The following is a 17,780-nucleotide window of genomic DNA, read 5'->3' as shown; positions in this document are numbered from 1 at the left end:
ATACGGTTTGGGATTCAAGGCCTCCCCTTAATCCTAGGTCCTACGGATCTGGATCTGGATCTTGACATTTGAGATCCGGATCCGACCCAGATCCGACCCGTGGATCCGATTTAATTAAAAATATATTATTTATTTTTTATATTTATTTTTTTAATAATATTAGATATATTAAAAAAAAAAATTAACTTTGAAAACCTAATTTCTAATTCATCTCTTCTCTCCCTCTCGGTCTTCTCACTCCCCGCGCCGCACCTCCATCTCTGCCATCCCTAGACTCACTCCCATCTCCCATCTCCCTCAGTCGGCGTGCCTCACCTCCATCGCCGGTCGTCTTCTCCGATTCGCTCGCCCGCCCGCCGCTGGAGTCACGCTCGCCGCTCGATCCCTGCTTCGCTCGGCCTCTCTGCCTCGCTCCTTGCTTCTCTCCCTCCATCGCCCGCCGCTGGAGTCACGCCGCGCTCGCTCGCCCGCCAGCAGCAGCGGCAGTGCAGCACACTTCAGTTCGTGCAACTCCAGCCGCCGTCGTTCCAGTTCGGCTCGCCGCACTCCACCGCCGTCGCCGCCTCTGTCACTCCAGTCCGGCTCGCCGCACTCCACCGCCGCCGTCGTTCAGCCATACCAGATCTGGCCAGGTTGAACTCATCTCTCTCCTTAATGTATCTCCCTTATGTAAATATGGGGTGATTTCAAGTTTCATTACACGACATAATTTTGAAATTACTTCTATTTGTGTTTGTTTTTGTTCTTGTAATATCTCAAAACTCAAATATCGATGTCCGTAAAATTAGTTTGTGTCCAACGAATCTCTTCAGGTTGCGTTTAGATCGAAATATTGAAGTGATTATTCATGTGTAAAATCTTCTCATTGTTCCGAGTTATTTTGATGGATTTGAAATCTTGATTCAGATTTTACTATTAACAGCATTATCCTGTAAACATGATCCTCCAATTGTAGGAATATAAATGAGTCGAGCTATTCGAATTTTCATTGCTAAAAATTTATTCGAGTTTATTTAGTTATTAAATCCTTTAATTGGTGAATGAATTCCTCAGAAAGAAAAACCAACTCGTGAATGAATTTGTGTATACTGAAGAAATTTAAATTTGTATTATTTACATTTTTATACATCAATTAATGATAAGTATTAATATCAATTTAAGAAATATCTCAATATGAAAATGAGAAAACCAGTTGAATAAATTGTGTTTATTGTTTGTTTTCTTCGCCACAATTGGGGGAGGATTAAATAAGAACTTCCTCCTTGTAATGTGTTTGCTATATATTTGTGGATATTAAATGTTGTTGATTTTGTGAATTTAATTTGAAAACACTAGATCCATGGATCTGGACCCGTGGACCCGCGGATCTGACGGATCTGGATCTGGATCCAAAATTTTCAGATCCGCGGATTTGGATCCGGATCTGGATCTGGTATTGACCAGACCCGGTCCAGATCCGACCCGTTGCCATCCCTAATCATGGCAGATCTTTATTTTAAATCCCTGCAATTTTAGAGCTTGTAGTATAAATTTAAACATGAAAATATCTTCTGTATGGAAAATCTCAAACTAAACATAGAAACTTTTTTTATAATTATTATCATACTTTCTTAATTTCTTTTCACTTTTTTCTTTTTATTCTCATTTTTATCTTTCTTTTTTTCCTATAAAAATATTTTTTTAATTAATAAAAAAATATTCAATATACATATCAAATAAAAAATCGTGGCAAGAGCTTTAATTTGATATATATGTAAATAATAGATTTAAACTAAGAAATTCGTACAAGCTAGAAGTTTTAAATAAAATATTTTTCTCTCATTTTTTACACAATATAATTTTTATTGTATTTGAAAATATTATATACATGTAATTATTTGATTCATGGAATTCTAATATTTGGTGAAATAAAATCAATATAACTATTCAAAAAGTATATAATTTTTAATAGGGTTAAGTATCAGATAGGCCCCTCACTGTCGCAGCCCGATATAGCCAGTGATAGCGTATACCAAGTATCGTACGACTAATAAAAGAAATAGTGAAAGAAATAGGAATACATCTTATTTTAGCGGAAGCAATTGCAAACTTTACTCATTTTAAAGAAGGATTTCAAGACCAAAATAATTACTAGCTTGGGTAAACATGATTAAGCCATTGAAACTTAGCAAGGGTCTGAGAAGTATTTCCCTTAAGGGATATTACAGACATAAGCAAATTAAATAAAGAGTTTCATCAGAGTTATGCAGCGAGATGCGTTACTATATGTGTGAAGACATATAGCAGGGAGTTCAAATTCTTATAGAGTCAAAGCTTATAAAGATAAATATGAGACATAGGAAAGACACAGCCAACTGACAATTCCAACAGCTTTCACCCATCCTCGCGCCAAGCCAGACCTGCACATTTAGAAATACATGCAGGGCTGAGTACCAAAAAGCACTCAGTGGACTCATGCCGGAAATAATTGAAATGTTGCTCTTAGAGCTATATGTCAATCTTGCCCTTTTCAATGCATCAACAGGATTTAACTGAGATTAAAAATACCTGTTCATGTTTTTCTGTCATAAACTCATTTGCATCATCATAATAATATCATTAGTCTGCAGACATTATATATTCACGGTATGTGCCAACTATGAGAACTCATATAATATATATATAAGGTGAAGAGAAGGAGGCCTCCTTCAAATCACCGTGACCGGCCGACTAGAGACGGCTCACGGTCACCTCTGCGCACAAAACCTTTACTGTCATATAAATCAGTCAAAGGCCGATATCTTGCATCATGATCATAATCATGTCTTTCATAGAGGCAACATACCATATCTCATTCTCATCAATAATAAATATGGCAAGTTGACAATTTTCATAATACTTATCAATAATGCTTCAACATGCTTCATTTTCATAAGATTCATCAATAATGCTTCAACATGCTTCATTTTCATAAGAATTTGCATTTGTACTCATTATCATGGTAGCTAGCCATAATAGAGTTAGAATAAAGCCCACCTGTCTCAGGGGTCGATGACGTAATGCTCAGAGTCGTACTAACGCCGGCCGTCACTCGAACCTTTGGTGGCGCACGTGGTTTAGATTGTCATGTGACAAAATAAACTCTAGTTAGAATTTCATCTAACTAATATCTCAATACTTATGCTTTCATCATATGCTTAATCTCATCTTATAACCTATCTACTATTTACCCAATTGGACCTCTCAATTTAATTAGATATCTTATCCAATTAAAAGACTCTCAATCCTAGGTAAATAGCATTCATAAACATCAAATAGTCATTCATACTTTGCAATAATCAATTTCCACATAATACATTTTCACGATTTATCACAATAGTCAAATGACTTAAAAAAAATAATCCTATGAACTCGAAATCTTTTTCCTTGTAAGTAAATTCCCAAATATTCACGTAAGCTTGGAAATAAATATAAAATTTTCTAGTAGTATTTTCATGACATAACATGGTGTATTAATCCACCAAAACTTTAAAATCCTCAAAACAATTACAAAGTAGAAATTTTCAGACTCCTACAGTTTATCATTCTGCTCTGCCTCAACTTTAACGAATAAACTGTTTTGACTCAGAAATCTCCTAGATTCGAGACTTACACTGTTGAAAACCTTTCTGCGTCTAGTTTTATTTAAAAAAAAGTAGAGTGAAAAACTCCAAGTGGTTTACGAGATATGGGTGTTTTCCCACAGTCTACCAGATTCGGCAGTTTTGCACGACTGGAAGCTATGATTTTTGAAAAATAGTAAACGTTGGCCAAATGGTTTGAAATTTGGTGTAAATCAGTATAATACATGTATCTTTCTACCATAAAAATTTGGGAGGCTGAATGTTTTTGAAAGTTACTGAAAAGTGTGACTCTAGGGACTGCCTTTCTAAATTTCCGGTGGACATGCGCAGTAAAAGTTTTGCATTTTAAAAAGGTAGTAAAAGAAGTCCAAATGACTTGAAATTTTACCAGCGTCCTCAAGACACATATATCGACACACTGTAAAATTTTGAAGAGTTTTGGACGAGGGAAACCTCGTCGACTGATCAGTCCAGAACGTAAGAAAACTTCTCAAAATGGTTGAAACAACAACATATACACATATCATCATAGATCTATACTTTCATCACCATTCTCATGCATTTTCACACTAATAACTCATCATGCTTCAATTATGCATCAATATACATGCTTATACCACAAGAAAATATATATATAACATAAGAGGAGGATTGAGGTTGCTACCAACAAGATCAATGGAGGTGGAGTAGAAGATGATGCGTAGTATGCTTGGAGCTTGAGCTTGAAGATGAACACTTTAAGAAACCTTAGTTCTTACTATATTTGGTGGAACAAGAAAAAGAAGTGTGGTGGAGTGAGGAGGAGGAGGAGGGCTGCTGAAAATAAAGAAGAATAAGAGAGGGAGGGAGATGAGAGAGAGGTGTGCATGTGCTTGTGAGCTTAAAGTGTGGAGGAATGAGTTGGCTAGTTAGATTAGCTTTTTAGGGGCTCTTTAATGGTGCATGTGATTTCCATTGATGGGAAAGAGAAGAATAATGTGGGAGAGTGGGGAGGGAGCTAGTGCTGCGTAAGGGTGAGAGAGTGAGAGAGAAAGAGTGAGAGAGATTGAGAGAGATAGAGAGAGTGAGAGAGAAAGAGAGATAGGTGTGTATATATATATATATATATATATCTATATATATATATATACTTGAATAATTATAACTCTTATTTAGTATGTGGGAAAAATATATCTCATGAAAATATATTTATTCATGTGAGGAAAAATTATCTCTATTATGATATATCTAATATCATAATAACAATGCATCAATAAATCATATGTGAATATTCTACCAAGTAAAATATTTATATCACATAGACATTTTAATAAAAATATAGGGCGAAGATAGGTTTCTCAATAAGAGAATTTATAAGACTCGAGAAAATAATATCGCCTCCTATTAAACTCTAAAAATTTCTTATCTCATTTATTCGCCCACGTGCATAATTCCTCTAGCTACTATTTAAAACTCAATTTAAATTCGAGCTAGGGCACAAATAGCTTCTCAAAACACGGGGTGTTACATCCTTACCCCCTTAAAAAAAATTTCGTCCCGAAATTTGAAATCTCACCTTCGGGAAACAATTCTGGATATTTTTCCTTCATTTTATCCTCCAATTCCCAAGTTGCTTCTTCTTGCCCGTGATGTCTCCATTGTATTTTGACTAAGGCAAGTGACTTATTTCTCAATTGTTGGATCTTTCTATCCAACACAGCTTCGGGTCTTTCTTCATATTTCAGGTCTGGTTCAAGAGATATATCCTCTCGATGAATAACATGCTTCGGGTCAAACACGTATTTTCTCAACTGCGACACGTGAAAGACATTGTGAACATTCGCGAAATTTGGAGGTAACGCGAGTCTATAGGCAACAGGGCCTACTTTTTCCAATATGTCGTATGGGCCTATAAATCTAGGCTTGAGCTTTCCTTTTATACCAAATCGGTGAATCCCTCGAGAAGGGGAAACTTTCAAAAAGACTTTACTTCCCACTTCAAACTGAATCTCTGTGCGTCTAGTGTCGGCATAAGATTTTTGGCGATCTTGAGCTTCTTTAATTCGTTGCCGAATTTGTCTCACAGTTGTGATCATTTCTTCCACTGCGTCAGGACCTAACACTTTTCTTTCTCCTACTTCATCCCAATAAAGCGGAGATCTACATTTTCTTCCATAGAGGGCTTCATATGGTGCCATGTTAATAGTCGTTTGGAAACTATTATTGTAGGCAAATTCAATCAGGGGTAACACTTGTTCCCATTGAGCTCCTCTATCTAACACTACAGTCCGAATCATATCTTCCAAAACTTGTATAGTTCTTTCAGACTGTCCATCCGTCTGTGGATGAAAAGCTGTGCTAAAATTCAACTTAGTACCCAATTCCCTGTGTAAGCTCATCCAAAAACGTGAGGTGAATTTTGTATCTCTATCGGAGGTAATCGTCATTGGAACTCCGTGTAAACGTACTATCTCACGAATGTATATTTGAGCTAACTTTTCAGAACCACTTGTGACAGGAATCGGTATGAAGTGAGCACTTTTCGTCAATCTATCTATGATCACCCAAACGGCGGTATTCCCTCTATTCGACTTTGGCAAGGCAGTGACAAAGTCCATGGCAATGTGGTCCCATTTCCACTCTGGGATTTCTAACGGTTGTAATTTGCCATAAGGTCGTTGGTGTAATGCCTTCACTTGCTGACAAGCTAAACATCGTTCTACAAACGAAGCTATGTCTCGCTTCATGCCTTCCCACCAAAATCTTGCTTTTAAATCTTGGTACATCTTCGTACCTCCCGGATGTGCTGCGTAAGGCGTGTCATGAGCTTCGCTCATGATTTCATTTCTTAATTTCTCATCATTGGGTACACAGATTCTTCCCTCAAACATCAATGCATTATCTGCTGCTTCTTGGTATGACTCAAGCTTCTCGGTACGGATTTTCACTCGCAATCTTTCCAATTTCTCATCCTCTCTTTGCATACTAACAATCCTTGATCTTAGGTCGGGGGTAACACTGAGTGTCGCCATGATCAAATCTGTGGTTTGCGGTGGAAATACCACTTCCAACCTTAACCTTTCGAATTCCCTAACCAAGTCATTCTCCTTGGTTAGGATACATCCTAACTTGGCTCGTTCCATTCTGCTCAAGGCATCTGCCACGACGTTGGCTTTGCCTGGATGATAATTGATTCCACAATCGTAGTCCTTGACCAATTCTAGCCATCTTCTTTGTCTCATATTCAGATCCTTCTGTTCAAAGAAATATTTGAGACTCTTATGGTCGGTGTAAATTTCACACCTTACTCCATAAAGGTGATGTCTCCAAATTTTCAATGCGTGCACTACTGCTGCTAGCTCTAGGTCATGTGTCGGGTAATTTGCTTCGTGTGGCCTAAGCTGTCGCGAGGCATAAGCTATTACCTTTCCCTCTTGCATCAGTACACAACCTAGTCCTTTCTTTGATGCGTCCGTATAGATAGTGTATTCCTTGTTTGCTTCTGGAACGGCTAGTACTGGGGCGGTGGTCAACCTCTTCTTCAATTCTTGAAAGCTTTGTTCGCATTCGTCTGTCCACAAGAATTTGACTTCTTTCTTGAGCAGATGAGTTATAGGCTTGGCTATTTTGGAGAAATCTTGTATAAAACGACGGTAGTAGCCTGCTAATCCTAGGAAGCTACGAATCTCGTGAGGCGTCGTTGGTGATCTCCATTCTTGCACTGCTTGAACCTTGGCAGGGTCCACTTTGATTCCTGCAGCTGAAATGATGTGGCCTAAGAAATTGACTTCTCGTAGCCAAAACTCACATTTTCTATACTTAGCATAAAGCTTTTCAGCTCTTAGCTTCTCTAGCACAGTTCTAAGGTGTTCTTCATGATCCTTCTCATTCTTCGAGTAAATCAAGATGTCGTCTATGAATACCAACACGAATTGATCCAAATATTCGTGAAACACTCGATTCATGAGATCCATGAATACGGCGGGGGCATTTGTTAATCCAAAAGGCATCACTATGAACTCATAGTGTCCGTATCTCGTGCGGAATGCTGTCTTTGGAATATCCTCAGGTCGTATCCTCAATTGGTGATACCCTGTCCTTAAATCTATCTTTGAGAAAGCGCGTGCTCCTCGAAGTTGATCAAACAAATCGTCTATACGTGGCAAAGGATACTTATTCTTTAGGGTCACCTTGTTTAATTCCCGGTAATCGATACACAATCTTAAACTTCCGTCTTTCTTTTTGAGGGGGATTGGGGTTGGGGGCGGGGGCGGGGGCGGGTTGGGTGGGTGGGGGGAGTGGCAACTGGCAACACATCATCATTCTCAAATAAATTAAATGCCATGTCACTGCCACATAAGCCACGTAAATGATACATAAGTTTCGATTTCGCCGGAGATACTCGCCGTGGGATATTTAAGAGTCAATCATAAATTCATGTATTTTTTGGCCAAAAAAAAAGGTCATGATATAAACTAGAAAATTAACAAACTTGATGTATTTTATGGCAATAACCCTGGGTGGGGGGAGTGGCAACTGGCAACACATCATCATTCTCAAATAAATTAAATGCCATGTCACTGCCACATAAGCCACGTAAATGATACATAAGTTTCGATTTCGCCGGAGATACTCGCCGTGGGATATTTAAGAGTCAATCATAAATTCATGTATTTTTTGGCCAAAAAAAAAAGGTCATGATATAAACTAGAAAATTAACAAACTTGATGTATTTTATGGCAATAACCCCTAATAAAAATATAGTTTATGTTTGGTTTGATGTATTAAATATTATATAAAGATATTAATGATTCATTTTTGTAACTCCAGGAATTATATATCCCCAACTCATGTTATGCATCCGATTTCGCTTATTTATTTTTAAACTTTCTATAATATTTGCAGCCTTCATCCAAGTAAAACGGTCATAACAACAAGTTAAATAAATTACTATGCATCCAATTTCGTCAATCAACTCCATCATTTGACTTATTTATTTTTCAACTTTCCATAGTATTTGCAGCCTTCATACAAGAAAAACGCTCATAATTAAGAAACAAAAGGAATATATATATCTTTTGGAAAACTGTGTGTGCCAGCCTCTTTTGTGACAAATATGTATGTATTGTATGTATCTATAGTTCTATACTGAACATGCTTCTGGGTGAGCAATTTTCCCAGAGCAATCCACCTAATTCAGATATATCTTCTATGCAGTTTCGAGTTTTTGAGGTATAAAAACCGACATTCTTGGCAGCTGCGGCAGCTAACAAAAAATAAGAATGGTACTAACTAAAGATCCATGAGTTCCTCTGTTTCTCTGCACAAAATGTATCCCAACAGTAGCGCTGCTGCAAAGGCTCGTCTCACTGTAACTTCAAGACAACGAGCAGATCTTGTCTGCAGAGTTACCATTTGAGACATACCAACAAGAGTGAGCATAGCCATGTAGTATTATATTATCAATGCATACCTACCTTGGCTTGAGTAACTACAGCACATACGGCTGTCATCTATATAGGTTGCGCGAAGACCCATCATCCATGACCCCACGGATACATCCTCGTGAGCATAAACCTTCAAGGATGCACTGCGTGGAATGGAAGTGGATGAGATTGTCATATCTACTTTTTCACATCAACTCGTAGTTTCAGTTCAATGCATGCTATGATAAGCTTACCTATTGATATGTATGTACTTAGCTAAATTTTTTGAGAGTATGAAGATAGAACCGGCTGCATGACGGAAATACCTGAAACATAAGCTCACATCATCTACCCACAATTTGGAACTGATATTCAGAAATAGCCTTTCAAAGAATATCTGCTACTCATGATATCATAGTGCTTTGCTTACGATTTCTGATCACCAAATTTCCACCATTCAGGCTCATACCATTGCATTCCCCTGAAAATTGAACAATGTTTTCCAGTTTAGAAAGGTGATTTGCATTTCATGTTCTTTCTTCTAAATAAGAAACTAAAATTTATTGATAAAACATAATTATAATAATACAGTAAATAAGACACATACAGATTGGTCCATACACTGAGGTGACATTTCCTTTTGAGGATAAGCCTAGATAGACAAAAATAGTAAGTCTAATCCTTTGTTTACTAAGATGAATTGAAACTTTGGGATACTTCAAGGCCCTTAATAATTTATACCATTGAACTAGTTTTGCTTGATTCATATCCCATTCAAATGGTGGAATTGGAGAAATCATAATCTTAAGGATAAAAATGCTCAATCGTTATCAATAATACAAAATAAGCCCCCCCCCCAGAAATGACTAAGATTCGCTAATATAGACTTATAATGCACACAATTGGATCATTAGATAAACCAGCATGAGCAAGAGCCTCGTCTGAAATATAGATTGCACATAACAACTCAAATAGAATCAACGGAATGCCCCTACTTTTCTTAATTCTTTGTTCCCTTGGGATAGCCTAGTGGTTGGGGTGGTTGCCTGTTCTCCAAGAGGTCACAGATTCGAGTACTCTCGACCACAATAATCACTAGGTGGGGTGTGTGTGTGGTTTGTATTATTTATAATGTAATTTCATCAAAAAAAAATTAAGAGAAATGAATTACTCTTCAGCTATTACTTCCCCAGACTTCATGCAACCAATATAAGCACTATCCTGACCATGGCGGCTTTGTATAAGTTGAATAAAATCATCTGCCAACAGAACGGCAAATATGATATCCTTACCCAGCATAGGAAATTTAAGCAAAGTTGCAACTTTCTAAGTAATATTTCCAGAATTTACCAAGTTGCAGATCAACATTGTCATCAACTTTAAATTTTGACACTTCAAACGATCATAACTTATTCATTTCAAAATTATTTTTTTATAATTTTTACATCAAATTAAATATCCTTTCATAATCTTTAATTTAACATTCATATTGAGTATTTTTTTCATGAATCGAAATTAATTATTTTATAGAAAATAATTAAAACAGAAAAAAGAAGATAGAAAATTTAGAGGAAAAAATTATGAGGAGAGATAAAAATTAAAGGTAAAAAAACTCCTCTTTTATATTATATATAAATTTGTATTAGTTACAAGGGAAATGGTGCGTCCCCAAAGGGTTGAAAGTCACTTTGGTACGTTTACTTGCTTCGGGAAAGAAAAAAAGATTACAAAGCTTTTGTCTGCTATTTGGGTTTGCTGCGTTTGGATTCTTTGGAAGAAAAGGAATGAGAAACAGTTTGAACGTTTGGAATGGGAGTCAAAGAACATCGTCATGGAGATCAAAATTAGAACGTGGTGTTGGAATAAGATCTTCGGGATAGTTGGAATGGAGATGGATTTTTCTTCCTGGTGCTCTAATGAGCTGATCAAAACGGTTTTGTAAGATCTTTTTGGGTACCTCTGGTACCTCTTCTAATGAATTGAATATTTTTCTCGATAAAAAAAAAATAGATATATATCAAATATATTACAACTAAGCCAAACTAAATCATTGGCTCCTAATTTCGATATATATGAAAAATTCATTGGCGGCTGATTTCGTATGATTGGAAACATCAATATATAATATACAAAAAATAACCTTAAAATAAAATATAAGATAAAATAGGTAATTCATATGTTGTGCTAAAGCTCTTTTTATATTAGTATAAGATATAGCCCCCAAATTGTGAATTACATATGATTTATATGCTTCCGGATTAAACAATTCCATCTTCATTGCATAATTTTTGAGGTGGTAGAGTCAATAATATCATACTAGTATTTACTCCATCCGTCCCATTTCAAATGATCCAATTTTTATTTTGGATTGTCCCATTTTAAATGATCCAACCCAAATTCAAAAATAAAATTAAGCATTTAATACTACTAGTGTATCTCCCGCGCGATGCGCAGTGATTATGATTTTAGACTTGCGTGAGCTACCCATATAACATAATATAATATAATATAATACTGCTATTTTTTTTAATAATAGTGAAATTGTATTATATTAACAAATTTTCAATGTAAACAAATAAAACTACATAATACGAAAAATTGGAATATCATAAATAAATAAAAATAACAATGAGAAAAACAACAAAATGTTAAGTGTTGTAGTAGTCTCAACTTTCAAAATATCCTGTGAGAACCACATATTTTTGTGAGAACGAAAAAAAAAAATCACAGCCATTGATTTGGGCAGATCAAATTGTTGTTCAACAGTAAGACATGAATATTGTTGTTCATGTGTCATGTGAACAACAATGTTCATAATTTGTTCAAGTATTTTATGTATTTGTTCATGATTTTTGGTTCTCACAAAAAGATGAGTTCTCACGTGATCTCTTTTTTTGGAAATAAACGTAAATTTAGTTTGAGCATTAGATAGTTGAAGTATTTGTATTACACGTGTGATGATATAAAATTGTTGGCTATTTGTGCATTAGATAATTTAATTGAAAACGTCTAATTACACATTTTATTGTAAACTTTCAATTATATCCTTCTAAATAAATTTGTTTTCTTAAGAAAATAAATCTATTTACATATTCTTTTATTTATACATATATTAATTGATTTTAAGAAATCATTAATCAATTTAATAAATATGGATAAATTATTAATGTTGAAAAACATCATTTTGCAACATGACAATTTTGTAATTTTCTTTTTAAAATAAATAGGACTATATAATCTAAAAGTCGAAATGTCATTAATTAAATAGAGAAAGGGAAACTAAAGTAAAAATTACAAAGACGTTAAGCATGTCAATGGTCTTAGCTATAAAAAATACAATAAAAGATTAAAATATTAAATATATAAAATTTAAATTGTCATAACTTGGTTATTTTAAATTCATTATTTTTATCATATAAGTATCAAATTAAAGGTCTCTATATGATCTCGTGTTTTATAAGATGCATAATGTATACTTTGTCCTAGTCTCCTAGACAAAATTACACAACTACAGAAAGAAAGAAAAAATTATGGAATAAATGAGAGGAAATAATAAATTAAAAATAATGGTAAAAAAGTTATAAAATAATTTACATTTTTTTAAAATACCAATAAATATTTTACAATATAATAATGGGTCAAAATTTAAAATACCCACCTTCATAACTTATCTATCAAAAATACCCACTTTCACAAAACACATATCAACCATACCCAACTCATAATTAATGACAAAACTACCCTTCAACCAATCCTCAACCTATTCATCATCATATTATTCCATGTTCAAATATATATAGTCTAAAAAGACCTTATCAGGCCCAACATGCTTCCGTAAACACTTCAAAATAAATCTTAAATTTAACCAACATTATACATTTGTCGACTGGTCTTCTTCAGGAGTCGGTCTTGTTGCGTTTTACGGCTCGTCTGCCCACCCGGCACGCACCAACCACGCACTCGCAAGAGATGGTTGCAACCATTCCCCTTCACTAAGTGCCGACTAAATACTTTGTTGGAAAAAGAAAGAAAATATTTTTACTAAACCGGAATAGTTGGACAAAAACTAAGCGTTTATAGAGGAATTATATAATAATTAATTTATTTCATAAATTTCCCCAAAGGGAGGAGACAAACTTGTTTAGCTACTCATAGTAGCTAATACTTGTGTACATAAAATAAAAAGGAAACTAAAACTAAAAAGAAAAACTTTGAAAACAAGAATTTAAAAAATACAAAGATAATTCTAGAGAGAGGAAGTGGTGTGTGAAAATGTATTGTGATTTTCGGATGCCTTCATCTCTCCAGCACTTGGGTTTATATAGAGGTTTGAATCCCTCTATTATTGCTCGGTTGTTGGCCTCGGATTCTCTCTTCGTGGCCAGCTATCTTGAATGTGACCTCCACCTTCCTTTGTCGGCCATGATTGCCGACACTAGTAAGTGTCATCACATGGTGCTGGGCCCTTGTTTTATCGCTTTGTGAATGCTGGTAGGGGCCGGCTGCTTTTCCCTTCCACTCACGTTTGTCCTGGAGCGTTTGGTGAGTGGTCCTCCTGTCATTCCACCCACTTTTGTCGTTTCTTTTGTGGGTGCGATCCTTGCTGTGAATCACATGATTCACTTTGCTTTGTCGGCCACCTTACTTTTTTGGTGCCCGAGGTGTTCTTCCCTTTGGAGTCTGATGCTTGTCATGTTCATCAGATCGGAACCTCCTTTTGTCCGGCTTTGGAAAGAATCCTTTGCCAAATTCCGGCTCCTTCTGCGATGAGCATTGATCGCAGACTTTCTCGATCCAATGGCCCAGATGAGCCATATTGCAAAACTTGCGACGAGTCTCCTGGCTTCCCGCAATCTTGTTCTCCCACAACATTAGCCGTTTCTTCTCGAAGGATTGTTCGGCAAAAGGAGTTGTTGTTCCTGTCATGGTATTAACTAGGAACATTCCCAGATCCGAGCTTTGGTAGAACTTGAATCTGGACTTCATTTTGTCCATCTCTGTGAGACAGACCCATAGACCCCATGCTCGTCTAGTGGAGATTTGATCCTCCGTGAATGTTGAGATGATTGCGGCCTGGAAGTCGGGAACTTTGATCCGATTAAGGGCTCCCGTATCAGGTCTCCGAAGCTTGATGAAGTGGAAAGCTTCACGGATTCCTTTTCCAACTGGTTCTGGCGCTGCACTAAAACAGTACAATTCCAGAACATCTCCCCTTTTGAGGGACTCGTTGTTCTCCCATGTGTCAAACACCGTTTTCTGGATCCATTTGGGTAGACCCTTGATCTCGGTGAAGGCTGGAGCGGTGGTATAAACTGAAGCCAAAGCCCCAAATTCATACCATTCCTTGACATCGTTTGGATTGGCTCCTGGAGTCGTCCAAACCCTTGGATATTTTCCGGCAACATCAACCCGGCAATTTCCCGGATTAATGCCCTTCCTTGTGAGAAGTTTCTCCCACCTGTCTTGATACATCTGCCAAGAAGGAGAAATTTCAATAAAGTCAGTATCAACCTTAACTTGGCCTGTCATGGGCCTAAGATTGATCTCTTCCTCTTTTACCCCAGAGGTGGAGGGTTGACATGTTGATTCAGGGTGTGACCCCTTAACAACATCTTTTCCTCGAGGGTCTGGCTGTGAAACCATTGCCTCAGGACTTGTGCTAGGGGTACTTGAATCCCCTGCTACAGGTAATCCGCCCTGTACGGAAAGCATTGCTTTAGTCCGATTTTCCCGGACAGCGCGCAAGAGCGGCTTGTTGGTTGCTTCCTGAAGATTGAACATCTTCATGAAACAGTCATCGATTTGGCTAGATACTTTGGCTTCATCAGCCGCTTGTATCTTTCCTGTTTGTTTAGTGTGTAGGACACACTTTTGCCATTCTTGTTGTAGCAGCTCTAGACTCTCAAAGAGCTGCGCTTGTGTTGCCTCGATGGCCTCCACTTCAGGGAGCTCCATCCCTTGTAAGGAAATCTGCAAGAACATTCTGATCAGATTTCAAGATGACAATATCATAATCATAATATTGGCATTCTGCTTGCCATCTAAGCAATCTAGCCTTTTCAGGTTTAGATTCAATCTTTTTTGTTAAGAAAGCTTTAACGTTAGTGTTATCTACTTTCAAAACGAATTTTTTAGCAAGTAAGAAAAGCGGCCATTTTTTAAACGCCTTTCGCACTGCAAAGAATTCCTTCTCGTTGATGTGCCATCGCACAGCTTCGTCGTCGGAGAAAAGACCGCTACAGTATCTGCAAGGTTCTTCTCCATAAGGGGTGATCTTTGTAAGCACAGCTGCCCACCAGAAATCACTCGCGTCGGTGTAGAGGACCAATTCATCCTCGTCTTGTGGTATTGAAAGTTTTGGGAGATTTTTACAAATCTCTTTCAACTTCTTCATACCCTCCCGATGTTCTTCCTTCCATATGAATGGAACATCTTTCTTCAGTAGTGGACTGAAGACTTTTCTCTGTTTTGCAAGGTTTTTGATAAACATCCCTGCAAAATTAACAACTCCGAGAAAACTTTGGAGCTGCTTCTTCTCCTTGAGATCTTCCGGAAAATTCTGGACCTTTTCCACGATATGATCTTGTAGGATGATTCCAGATTCATCGATCTCAATTCCCAGAAACTCCATCTTCTGGGTGGCTATGACTGCCTTCTTTTCCGACAGCACTAGTCCTTCTTGTTGGCAAACATCTGCAAAGATCTCCAGATGCCTAACATGTTCATGAATGTTTTTTGATGCAATGAGAATGTCATCAATATAAACAAACATAAACGAAGAATAATCTTTGAAGAGATTATCCATCTTCCTTTGGAATATCTGAGGCGCGTTGGCTAACCCCATTGGCATGACATTCCAGACATAATGTCCTTGGGGAGTTGAGAAGGCTGTGAACTTCTTACTCCTTTCCTCCATGCGAATCTGGTAAAAACCTGACTTGCAATCGAAATTTGAGAATACCCTTGCACTTCGGATGCAGTTAATGAGGTGTTCTCTGCTTGGGATAAAATATCCGTCAAACTCAAGAATGTCATTAATCCCTTTGTAATTAATGACCAGTCTTGGTTTTCCTCGCTTGATCTCCCCATGATTCCTTACCAGAAATCCAGGACTGCTGTAGGGTGATCTTCCTTCTTCGATCAGCTTTAAATCAAGGTGTTACTTGATTATACTCATCATATCCTGTTGATCTCGAGGGTTCATCAGGATAGGTCTGAACCTTACGAACTCATGCTCCTTTCCAGTTTTAACTTTCAAGGTTGCTCTGAGCTGGTTCTTGTCCCACCATGCCAAAGGATCCTCGTGGTAACACTTCTGGATTCTCCTTTTGACGTCGGCAATGGACACATGTTCTTCTTCCTTGATATCTTTGTGTGATATCAGGGATACTTTGAGGATTTGAATTTCTTCCTCGGAGAGATCTGGGAATCCCTCTGTTCTGCATTTGAGCAAAACTTCTCCGAATCTCCGTTGATCCTTCATTTGTGGTCTTCGGAGTCTGCCATCATCACCACGCTTACTGCGGAATTTGATTGGCATCGATCGATGAAAAGCTCCATTGAGCCTTTGCACAATGATTTTGTGGTCACAATTGGTTGTGAACACTAGCCTCCTGGCTTCATTGTCTTGTATATACCTCTTGAAGCTTTGCAGAAAATTATTTCCAAATAATATATCTGCTCCGGTATCATGGAAATAAATTGGTGGAGTCTTGACCTTGTACCAAGGTGTCTGTCCTGCTCCGCCGATCAATATTTCCGTTTGCTTTACTCCTTTTGATAGAAGCAAGATCTTTTTGGAGAAATCTCTTCCTGCAATTCGAGGTAGATCTTCTTCCACTTCTATTGGAAAGACTCCTCGTTTTGCTGTACAGATTCCTGCTCCCGAATCTATGTAAGCAGCAAAATATTCTACTTTGAATTTCTCGTATAACATCCCCACAGAGATGTATATTGAGAATGGACTTGTCATTGGATCATCACTCTTTGGCGTCCAATTGTGATCTCCATTCCTCCTGATTTCCATGACCATGGTTTATATTTGTCAAGGAAATCTCGTCCTAAGATCAGGATGTCCGCTTCTTGTCCGGCTTGGCCTTCGGTCTGAATTTCAAAACCTCCAACCTCCAGAGTTCCGATGTATCGGTTGTCTCCTGGATTTGCCAAATAATACAACGAACTACAAGGAAATTTGTTCTCCTTGCTTGTTGCATCAAATCTTGTGGAGACTTGTCTCCATCCTTCGGGACATTTGAGCTTGATTCTCATGTCCGGAACTGGTGTTTCTTGGATCGCCCTTCTCTCATATGAATGAGATAAACTCCTTGTTATAGGCCCTGAAGTTAGCCTATTTCCTTGGAATGATAGCCTTGGTGCTCCTAGTCTGAGACTCTGGGTATGGCTAAGCACCGGCTTGTCTCCAATATCGATGTCGATTTCTCCGATCTGAGGAATCTCCACTCGGTTTGGATTGACTGCCTTGGCAACCTCCTTGAATATTTCTGGAATTTCAATAAATTCTTTTCCCAGAAATAACTCTGTGTGATGGGAATTTGATAAGGCATACGAGACTTGATAAGTCAGTGAGTATGGCCTATTTCCTCTCGTCATAAACTCATTCCTTTTGTAGTCCTGATAGAGGGTCAGGGCTCGGCTGAAGGATGAGTCCTGCAGATTATAAGCGATCTGTGGGTAGAACTCGGTTATAATCCTCTTGGCATAGAGATTTCCCGAGAATGCTCCAAGGACTGAAGCTCTAGCATCTCTGATCCTT

At 37.5% G+C, this 17,780-nt stretch overlaps 1 protein-coding gene and 1 long non-coding RNA gene across 3 annotated transcripts; both read right to left on the bottom strand.

Moving 5' to 3' along the window:
- Positions 1-2,135: 2,135 nt before the first annotated feature.
- LOC130995287 (uncharacterized) lies at positions 2,136-4,652 on the bottom strand. The gene is made up of 3 exons (XR_009092107.1): positions 4,267-4,652; positions 3,016-3,076; positions 2,136-2,399 (listed from the first exon to the last, which is right to left on the bottom strand). It is a non-coding gene; the product is annotated as an uncharacterized LOC130995287 (long non-coding RNA).
- Positions 4,653-8,630: 3,978 nt separating this feature from the next.
- On the bottom strand, positions 8,631-9,663 carry LOC130995286 (hydroxyproline O-galactosyltransferase HPGT3-like). 2 transcript variants are annotated; one of them, XM_057920523.1, is made up of 4 exons: positions 9,438-9,663; positions 9,262-9,333; positions 9,059-9,171; positions 8,631-8,901 (listed from the first exon to the last, which is right to left on the bottom strand). In XM_057920523.1, the coding sequence occupies exons 1-4, from the start codon at positions 9,482-9,484 to the stop codon at positions 8,870-8,872; spliced, it is 264 nt and encodes an 87-aa protein (XP_057776506.1). In that variant the 5' UTR covers positions 9,485-9,663; the 3' UTR covers positions 8,631-8,869. The 2 variants fall into 2 exon arrangements, with proteins under 2 accessions (XP_057776506.1, XP_057776507.1); XM_057920524.1 differs by having other exon boundaries at positions 8,631-8,981; positions 9,438-9,653.
- Between the last annotated feature and the right edge of the window lie 8,117 nt (positions 9,664-17,780).

Source organism: Salvia miltiorrhiza, chromosome 7 (genome assembly GCF_028751815.1).
Source record: "Salvia miltiorrhiza cultivar Shanhuang (shh) chromosome 7, IMPLAD_Smil_shh, whole genome shotgun sequence".
NCBI classification, from domain to species: Eukaryota; Viridiplantae; Streptophyta; class Magnoliopsida; order Lamiales; family Lamiaceae; genus Salvia; species Salvia miltiorrhiza.
The sequence above is the reverse complement of the archived record's forward strand: the minus strand, read 5'-3'. Positions and strand labels throughout refer to the sequence as shown.

Coding starts and splice junctions, on each gene's coding strand:
- LOC130995286 (XM_057920523.1), bottom strand. CDS start 9,484: ATGCAATGGTATGAGCCTGAATGGTGGAAATTTGGTGATCAGAAATC. Junction 9,334..9,437: donor AAATTTGGTGATCAGAAATC/GTAAGCAAAGCA, acceptor CTTATGTTTCAG/GTATTTCCGTCATGCAGCCG. Junction 9,172..9,261: donor AAGTACATACATATCAATAG/GTAAGCTTATCA, acceptor CATTCCACGCAG/TGCATCCTTGAAGGTTTATG.